Raw genomic sequence first — 9,857 nt, forward strand, 5'->3', positions numbered from 1 at the left:
TGCCTTTCTCTCTCTCATTTTAGACAAATTCAAATTGTATATAAAACGTTCTATACACTTATAATTATACAATTCGTTTCATACACTTTGTTTTATACAATTCTCTGCCCAAGTATCTTTCTCTTTCTCGTTTTATACACTTCGTTTTATACAATTCGCTTCAAATTGTATATGTATAGCGAATTATATATTTACATGTTTGTTGTGGAGTGCAATCATACAAACATTGTTATAGCATACAAATATAAATTTTATGTTTGTTATATATGAAAGTTGCTAATCAATTAAAGCACATAGATTGTATGGTTTTTTTTGCACTATGAGTGTGTATAAAATAAAAACTATGTTTCCATTCACAAATAAGTTAGAATTTGCTATATAAATCTTTCCTTCTCCATTTAAGCTTATTACATATCGTGATCATAATTAGAAACAAAACTTATTATTTAAGCTAACTCATCATATGTTACGTGCACGATACATGTTCTAAGGAATATAATCAATTTAAATCTATGCTAATCTTGTATGACGTACTGAATATCATTCTTAACATAAGTAATTCTGCAACACATTTTGTGAATATTAGACGTTAGTATAATATTCAATGTCATATAACATTATTAGTAGGGAGGATATTGACAATGCAATGATAATGGAACAAAATTCCAAATCCATATTATACATGATGTTTCATTTTCGAAGTGCACATAAATGTTTGAACAATGAAGCTCCTAATTTGATATCTCATGAACATTTAATATAATATGCCTAATAATAAAACACAACTCAATTATTGTACTAAATATAACGAATGCTCTCATATTGTAAAGTACATTAACCATAAATCATGATGCATCATGCATGTCCTTGTACTTGATGTTACAAAACTATAGTGGCTTTTTTTCTTGTTCTGTTGCAAAAAATATTCATGGAATATGACCATGATTTAAAGGGTCGTCATTCCTTTTGCATGTAATTTTTTCACCAATGATATATATATGTACGTACTACGTACACAACATAATGCACCACGCTTTTTATTTTATTTTTTTAAAAAAATCTATTGATATAAAAATATACGTGTATAAACTGTAATAACTGTGTAAAATGTATTATCAATTATAATAATTGATAATTCAAAATATTTAATAGGCGAACAAACAATGTTGTAGGAGGTAAAATGGATAATTTTTAGAGTGCATTTAAACAGTTCATAACCTAAGCCCTAGGCTAGTATCACTTTCCATAATATTTATTGTATGAAGCACTATAGAGAGAATATTTTGAAGTTTATAAAAACAAAATTTACATATTTTGGCAACTATATAAACATATTATTAATAGTTGACAATTTAAAATATTGAATAGACATATTAAAAGAGTTCAGTTGGTGGTCGGAATTCAAAATTTCTGCAGAGATATTTCTCAATTCTTTTTAAGAATAGTTACTTACTATCAATATATGTGTGTGAATTAGTGGGAGGTTAATTAAAAATTAGTAATATATAATTGTCTGCTCCGTTACTTGTTAGCCAACCTTTTGACATTTCCATTGACTTAACTGAAAAATTGAGATTGTAAGATATCGAATGGCTAAAATGGTGACTCAATTTCTTCGGCTACTACAAACATTAATTCCTATAAATAAGGTTGTAACGTCCATGAATTTTTTGTTTTCCATTTTCATTGAAAGCTATAGAGACATTTGCGTTTCACCATTGCAAAACCCATACTGAATCATCCATCCTTCTCCCCGCCCGCCGTCACCACTATCGCCACCTCCTGACCTCCGTTTCCGTTTATGGCCAATTTCATCATTTCCCTAAACCCCCCATAGAAGTAACAAATTGCACCTTGATTATTATTATTATTATTTTCTTTGATATTTTTTTTTATCTTTTGTTAATTGATTGTCCGCTATTACGATGGCGGACATAGTGAAACAAATTCTAGCACGGCCAATACAATTGGCAGACCAGGTAACAAAAGCGGCAGATGAAGTTTGTAATTTTAAGGCAGATTGTCTTGAAATTAAAGCGAAAACAGAGAGGCTGGCCGCGCTGCTAAGACAGGCAGCGCGAGCCAGCAATGACTTGTACGAGCGTCCAACGCGTCGAATCATTGATGACACGGAACAAGTTTTAGACAAGGCACTTACTCTTGTATTCAAATGTTGTGCAAGGGGATTGAGTCGGGTTTTCACGATTATACCAAATGCTGCATTGAAGAAAACGGCACAACAGCTTGAGAATTCATGTGGTGATGTTCAATGGCTGTTACGTGTGTCTACTCCAGCGGATGATCGTGATGATGAGTATCTCGGGCTTCCTCCTATTGCAGCTAATGAACCAATTTTGTGTCTGATATGGGAACAGATTGCAATTTTGTGTACAGGGTCGTTAGAAGATCGTTCTGATGCAGCGGCTTCGCTTGTATCATTGGCTAGGGACAATGAGCGCTATGGGAAGTTGATTATAGAAGAAGGTGGGGTTGCACCATTGTTGAAATTGGCTAAAGAAGGGCGAATGGAGGGTCAGGAGAACGCATCGAGGGCTATTGGTCTTCTTGGTAGAGACCCTGAAAGTGTTGAACAAATTGTAAATGCTGGTGTTTGTTCTGTGTTTGCTAAGATTCTAAAAGATGGGCATATGAAAATTCAGGTTGTAGTGGCTTGGGCAATTTCAGAATTGGCTGCAAATCATCACAAATGTCAAGATCATTTTGCTCAAGCAAATACTATTAGGCTATTGGTTAGTCATCTTGCTTTTGAAACAATTCAAGAACATAGTAAATATGCTATTGCTACAAAACATCAGAACATGTCCATACACACGGCTGCCATGGCACATTCTAATTCTTCTAGTACTAGCAAATTCAGTGATACTGGAGGTAAGCTCGAAGATGATGACAATAGAACTCATAGTAAAATTCTTCATCCTATGGATAATCAAGCAACCAACCAAATGCATAGTTTGGTTTCAAGCGCGATGGCCTTGAAATCCCAGGCACAGAATCAGCCCAACAATCCTATATCAAGTACAAATCAACAGCAGCAGCGACAAAACCCGAATCAGCAGAGGAGCCACCATGTTGGACTGACAGGGACTAGCATTAAAGGGAGGGAATATGAAGATCCTGCTACAAAAGCTGAAATGAAAGCAATGGCTGCCAGAGCACTGAGGCATCTGTGTGCAGGAAATGTTAGCATTTGTACTCATATTACAGAATCCCGAGCTCTTTTATGCTTTGCCGTTTTGCTAGAGAAAGGCCATGATGAAGTACAATATCATTCAGCCATGGCACTTATGGAGATCACAGGTAAGTGTATCACATTTAGGCTTTAGCTAATAAAATAGATGTGTTTATAAATCAACGAAAAGTGAAGGTTGTAATCCGTTTTAACCCTTGTGGATTAACTTAACTCGTTCTGCAGGAGTTGCTGAGCTAAATTCAGACTTGAGACGTGCAGCTTTCAAGCCGACTGCACCTGCTGCCAAAGCTGTGCTTGATCAATTTTTGAGAATTATCAACCAGGAAGATTCAGAATTGCTCATTCCAAGCATCAGATCTATAGGCCATCTGGCAAGGACCTTTCGAGCAACGGAAACCAGACTCATTGGTCCATTGGTGGTTCTGTTAGATGATAGGGAACCAGAAGTAACTAGGGAAGCTGCAATTGCATTGAACAAATTCGCTTCCTCCGATAATTTCCTGAGAGTCAATCACTGCAAGGCCATAATACAGGCAGGAGGTACCAAGCACCTAGTTCCACATGTTTACTTTGGTGAACAAATGGTTCAAGTTCCTTGTTTGATTCTCTTGAGTTACATAGCAACCTATGTTCCTGATAGTGAGGCATTAGCTGATGACAATGCACATATAGTGTTGGAGTGGGCTACAAAACAGGGACACCTAATGCAAGATCCTACTGTTGAAGAACTTGTGAACCAAGGCAGAGAAAGCATGGAACTTTATCAGTCCAGAGGCTCACGCCTGTGAACCTATCAAGTTTTGTAATATGTCCCAAATTTAGGTACTCCTTTAAACTTCCCTCTTCCAGTTTTGTTGACAATATTGACGAGGTAAGGGTAAGATTTGCGTAATACTTTACCCCGCGGGTGGAATTAGAATAGGTATGTTGTTGTTTATACAAGATTATAACATGTTAGTCAATGTACAATGTTAGTCTGATGAAATATGTTGAGTTTGATTCAATTATGCAAGTGTTATCATGGTTTAGGTTGAAACTCGAGGCCCTCTTTATCATGGACCAAAGTTGATGATATCAAATGTGTAACATAAACAAGACACAAGCAAATTCTTGGAGCAGTCCAAGACGCTGGTTAGAGATAGGTAATCAAGACGCAAATGAACAAAACTGGTAGGTTTTGAATCTGAATTCAGTTTTGCTGCAGTCAAATCTTTTGATTGATTCATCTATTTTTCATATAGTTTACTTTGGAGTTGGAGCAATGGCCAAGATTCGTGACCTCTTGATTACTGAAGACGTTACCTCGAGATCTTTTTAGATGTAATTCATTCCCACTTTTGTAACTCGCAATGTGAATATGTCACATTAAGCTTATACTGAATTTTGCACTTGTACTATAGTTAGATCATGTACATTTACCCCAGAAAAAAAAGAGTAGAAAACTTACTTCATGGGCTCATACGATTACGACTTAATGGTGACTTAACATAAAAATGATTCTCCATTCAAAATTAAAGAAACTTGCTTTTAAAATTCCTGTAGTCAAAAGTTGTTATTCCATAGCTAGAACCACTCAATAATAGAACCGTATTCACCAACAGGGTACATAACCATTATCATTAAAGCAAGCCATAAACAAAAGTAAGGGATCATTTCCAACACTAACTCAAAGATCCAAATAACACAAACAAACATGCATTTCAACAAAAAAGAAATTAAGCAATCGAAAAATGGATGTGAAATTTCAAATTGAAAAATTAAAGATAGATTTAAGCAAGCAGCTTAAAAAATTGATATTGCTTCAAAAACATGTATGTTTTTACTTGTACAGAGAGTATTCATTGCATCGTCGACAATGCTAAAAGCTTCAAATAATACTAATACTACTAAAAAAGGCGACCATAAAACACACTGAAAACATAGCAGGCCGCGATCACTGACCACCACTGGTGCATTCACGGGCAAAGTGGCCGTCCTCGCCACATTTGTAGCAACGGCCACCGCCTCCTCGTCCACCACCTCCTGAGTATCTACCACCACCGCCTTCATTCTGGTTACAATCACGAGCGAAGTGGCCTGATTCACCACAGTGATAACAACAGCCTCCACCACCACCTCTTCCCCCGCCGTATCCTCGATTACATCCACTGTCTCCATCACCGTATCCACGGCTTCCACCTCGGCTACCACCGTAGCCACCATAACCACCACCTCCAGAGACCGGTGCTCCATCAGGCCCGGTAACATCAACAGCCTTGGAACGGCCATCATTGCCGGACTCAATCACGTACTCTACTTCCTCACCATCAGAGAGACTACGGAAACCCTGAGCTCTAATACCGGACTGGTGAACAAAGAGATCAGTAGAACCATCTTTAGGAGTTATGAACCCAAAGCACTTCTCGTTACTGAACCATTTGACGATTCCTTTACACCTTTGATCCGCCATTTTTTTACCTCACAAACAGAAATCCTAAAACCCCTTTGGAATTGTTTCAGCAAGTGGATGCTATTTTATATACCTCAGTGCCACCTTGCTGGGCAGTGGGCCATAAGGTTAATTTCATAAAAAAAAGACAAACTGTCAATTAAATGTTTTTCAATTTATTTATTCATTTATCATCATAATATATTCTCATACTCATTTAAAAGGCAAGTAATCAATAAGATTATATAATAAACTTTCCCTAATTCATTTATTGAAAAAAAGATAATCATTTAAATCATAATAATTGCCTCTCTCTTAATTCTCCTTATTTCCTTCTTTTTTTGTTGATTTTTTTCCTTAAATCATAGTATTATTCTTTGGTTATATAATCTGATTTCATATATATTTGTACTCTTGACTGTTTTAAATTTCTTTTGAAAACTGTTTTGTCCTATTTCTATATAATTATCATTTTTTATTTTTGATAACTCTTTTGTCCTATTATATATATATATAGAGAGAGGCTGTTTTTGACAGAAGGATAGAAAGGCAATTTGGAAATTTTTACTTTATATATTTCTCGTACGAACTGCAATTAATTCATACTATTTTATAAAGTGGAAAATTGCTTACTTTCTAATTAAAAAAATTAGTGTAAATATTTACATAAAGACACATAAATAAAATATCTAGAAAAGTTAATAAAGAGATAAGTAGAGGGGTCAATTATTCCAATGTGATGAGGTATAAAGTTGTTATGCTGTGTATGGAAATTATTCAGCCCAAGAATAATGACTGAGCCCATCACTGGCCCAAATAGAAAATTCCAATAGTGGAATATGCCTCACTATTTGTATTAAATTAAATAATTTATGTAAACTGTTAAATTAAACTAATAAAGTTAGGGTTTTTTCAATCTCCAGTTTTTTGGATTTCTCATGTCGATGATTCATATAAATATATTATAATCTTCTACGCAATTAAAGTATTGTTTAATTCTATCAAAATATAACTATATTTTTTTAAAAAAAAATAAGCACAGAATATGATATGAAAGATCACTAAAACAATCAACAAATAATAATAATAATAATATAATTATTGCATGATGAAAATATTGTAAATAATTAAGTCAAAATATAATTTTTGAAGTACTAAATTATTTGAAAATAAATCGGCAAAACATTAATTACATTACTAAATGTTAAAAGAAAACTACAATAAGGTTATATATTTTAATTGCTCAAATCAATATAAAAGTAAATGACAAATACAAAATATTATTGTTATAGATAGTGTTGAATTGATCTCTTTTAGTTTAATTCTATTTTGAGCTTTATTAGAGTTTTATTGGACCATTGAAATTCTAAAATAACATGACTATATATATTTTAAAAAGATATAAGAGTTATTTATAAATTATATCAAAGTAATTATTTCTTCTATATGTAAAATAAATTTAAAAATAATATATATAAATGTCAGATTAGTTTAGTTTTGTGTAGCCTCTTTTAAGTTAAATAAGAAGCTCGTTTAATAAGCAAGGTTTTTCCGATTGAAAGATTTGCCTGCGATAGAGATCACAATCCCGTGAAGGCGGCTAAGCAAGTCTTGTATACGAGCTTTCACCCAGATAAAAAAGACAAGCTAGCAAGAAAAATTATTTCATTAAGTAAGATAAGTAAGAAGCAAGGGCTCAGCTTTCACGCGAAAGTTGTTGCGCAAAAAGACAAATGCATAGCATAAAAGGTTATTTCACTAAGTAAGATAAGTAATAAGCAAGGGCATAGCTATCACGCGAAAGTTGCAAGCGCATAGCTATCGCGCGAAAGTTGCAAGGACATAGCTATCACGCAAAAGTTGCAAGCGCATAGCTATCGCGCGAAAATTGCAAAGGCACAACTATCACACGAAAGTTGCAAAGGCACAGCTATCGCACGAAAGTTACAACACCTTTATTGTTCTTTAGTGCATTTTGTTGATTTTTGGAAGTGAACCTAACCTAGAATCGATGAAGCAAAGCAAACTCAAAAAAAAAATTCCCAGGCACCTTTGATATCTTATTTGTCATACGCTAGCACCCTTTGAAATCTTATTTGTCAAACGCTAGCACCCTTTGAAGTAAATTATTGCCATCATCAATGAAAGAATGAAAACAAAAAGAAGACTTGTAGCTTGATCCTTGTATTTTTTCTTCTCAATTACGATTTAATTTAATTTTAGATAATAATAGTAAGCAAATTTGCGAACCAATGTTAGCTTCTTGAATCGGAAATTTATGAAAACAGTTTTTGTGATTCATTCAAGATTTTTATATTCATAATACACCAATCTATTTTAAAAATTAATCAATTATCTTCACATGAATCGTCTAATCAACTGGTGATTGATACATCAACAATAAATTTAAGCATCAAGTATGAACTATGAAAATAGAGCAACAAATTGCACATCCATCCATTCACTCGAAATCAGAATAGAACAAACTCATCAAAACCTTTCTTGTGATATTCACTCATCGTTAAACACACATTATCATTGTCAATTATGGGCCAATAAACCCAGAGCTCATGCGGAGAGAGTCTTAGAGCAACTGGGCTTCAACAATTAGTTAAAACTCCAAATGAACCAATTTGATGAAACAACCCCAACAATCAATAATCAACTTTTAACACAAAATACACGCTAGAGGATCAGTTTATCTGGAATATAATAAGAGTCAAAAGTTATACTAATAAGAACAACACTGCCTGCTTAAAAACACAAATAACAATCCAACTCATGGAGTATACTAATAAGAACAACACTGCCTGCTTAAAAACACAAACACAATGGACACAAAAAGGATCAGTTTCCCATACACACAATGAATTCATCTAGCTTCTCACAAAAATATAATATGGAACCATAAAGTGAAAGAGAATTTAGCAGCATAATAATTGATATTGCTTTCGAAAACATGAATGTCGACATGTACAGAGAGTATTCATTGTCGCACCAACAAAACTATAACTCCCCATTACAAAAAGCATGATACTACTAACTACCATCAACCACCAGTACAAAATAAGATAAAAACAAGCAATACTAGAGATAATCATTCAAGACTAACAGTGTCAATAAGCACCGGAAACATAAAAACAGCAAAAACAAACATAGAGATAACGATCAATGGCCGCCGCTGGTGCACTCGCGGGCGAAATGACCTTCTTCGCCGCATTTGTAGCAGCCTCCGCCGCCGCCGCCGCCGCCACCGGAGTACCTACCACCTCCACCACCAGAATATCTACCTCCACCGCCTCCGCCACTGCCACCATCCTGTGGACATTCTCTAGCGAAATGCCCAGATTCCCCACATTTGAAGCAGCCTCCGCCGCCTCCGCCACCTCCTCCATAGCCTCCACCGCCTCCGTAGCCGCCACCACCTCGGCTACCTCCTCCGTAGCCACTGTCACCACCTCCATAACCACGATTTCCTCCTCGGCCACCACCGTAACCTCCGCCTCCACCGTAACCACCGCCTCCGCCGTAACCACCTCCATCACGTCCTCCACCGCTGCGGGAACCTCCTTTAACAGCCGCTTCATTAGGTCCAGTAACATCGGAAGCCTTAGCCCTACCATCTGAGCCAGACTCAATCTGATACTCAACATCCTCACCTTCAGCTAGGCTTCTGAATCCTTCAGATCTGATACCAGACTGGTGTACAAACAGATCTTCAGAGCCATCGGCGGGGGTGATGAACCCAAACCCCTTCTGGTCACTAAACCACTTGACAGTTCCCTTGAGCCTCTCACAACCCTCATCAGCCATTTTTTTCGCTCACAAAGAAAAAGAAACCCTAAAACCCTTTGATTGTGTTCTCTTGGGAAAGTCACCGTGGCCTCTATCACAAAGGGATGGTCAGCTATATAGTGTGAGGCTGAGTGCCACGTTTTGTTTTGGGCCAAGAATTTAGTGGGCCACGATTCTCTTGCTTTGGAGAATTAAATCAACGGTTGGAAATTTACGAGGTGAACAGACGGTCAGGGTCTCAAGCTTGGAAATACGATAAAATCAATGGTCAAATTTCAAAATCATTTGACTATTTTATCCTCTTTATTTGAATACATATAACTGTAGTGCTCAGGATATTATAGTCATTTCGCTATTTTCATGCAGAAAACGTTCCTGTTCCTTCTGTGTAGCAGATTAGCAGTCAAAGAGTTGTCATTCAAA

At 35.8% G+C, this 9,857-nt stretch overlaps 3 protein-coding genes across 4 annotated transcripts; 1 reads left to right on the top strand and 2 right to left on the bottom strand.

The window, feature by feature from the left end:
• Positions 1–1,406: 1,406 nt before the first annotated feature.
• Positions 1,407–4,670, top strand: LOC101259003 (uncharacterized). 2 transcript variants are annotated; one of them, XM_004230967.5, is made up of 4 exons: positions 1,407–3,318; positions 3,434–4,033; positions 4,241–4,381; positions 4,453–4,670. In XM_004230967.5, the coding sequence occupies exons 1-2, from the start codon at positions 1,926–1,928 to the stop codon at positions 3,997–3,999; spliced, it is 1,959 nt and encodes a 652-aa protein (XP_004231015.1). In that variant the 5' UTR covers positions 1,407–1,925; the 3' UTR covers positions 4,000–4,033; positions 4,241–4,381; positions 4,453–4,670. The 2 variants fall into 2 exon arrangements, with proteins under 2 accessions (XP_004231015.1, XP_010315366.1); XM_010317064.4 differs by having other exon boundaries at positions 1,563–3,318; positions 4,241–4,353.
• Positions 4,671–4,960: 290 nt separating this feature from the next.
• Positions 4,961–5,922, bottom strand: LOC101259298 (glycine-rich protein 2-like). Its single transcript, XM_004230968.5, has one exon. The coding sequence runs from the start codon at positions 5,658–5,660 to the stop codon at positions 5,145–5,147; it is 516 nt and encodes a 171-aa protein (XP_004231016.1). The 5' UTR covers positions 5,661–5,922; the 3' UTR covers positions 4,961–5,144.
• Positions 5,923–8,562: 2,640 nt separating this feature from the next.
• LOC101259590 (glycine-rich protein 2) lies at positions 8,563–9,646 on the bottom strand. Its single transcript, XM_004230969.5, has one exon. The coding sequence runs from the start codon at positions 9,450–9,452 to the stop codon at positions 8,808–8,810; it is 645 nt and encodes a 214-aa protein (XP_004231017.1). The 5' UTR covers positions 9,453–9,646; the 3' UTR covers positions 8,563–8,807.
• Positions 9,647–9,857: the final 211 nt, after the last annotated feature.

Source organism: Solanum lycopersicum, chromosome 1 (genome assembly GCF_036512215.1).
Source record: "Solanum lycopersicum chromosome 1, SLM_r2.1".
Classification (NCBI taxonomy): domain Eukaryota; kingdom Viridiplantae; phylum Streptophyta; class Magnoliopsida; order Solanales; family Solanaceae; genus Solanum; species Solanum lycopersicum.

What these genes read in the sequence shown, in the direction of transcription:
- LOC101259003 (XM_004230967.5), top strand. Translation starts at nt 1,926, where the DNA reads ATGGCGGACATAGTGAAACAAATTCTAGCACGGCCAATACAATTGGCA. An exon ending in GGCACTTATGGAGATCACAG is followed by an intron (nt 3,319 to 3,433) that starts GTAAGTGTATCA and finishes CTCGTTCTGCAG; the next exon opens with GAGTTGCTGAGCTAAATTCA.
- LOC101259298 (XM_004230968.5), bottom strand. Translation starts at nt 5,660, where the DNA reads ATGGCGGATCAAAGGTGTAAAGGAATCGTCAAATGGTTCAGTAACGAG.
- LOC101259590 (XM_004230969.5), bottom strand. Translation starts at nt 9,452, where the DNA reads ATGGCTGATGAGGGTTGTGAGAGGCTCAAGGGAACTGTCAAGTGGTTT.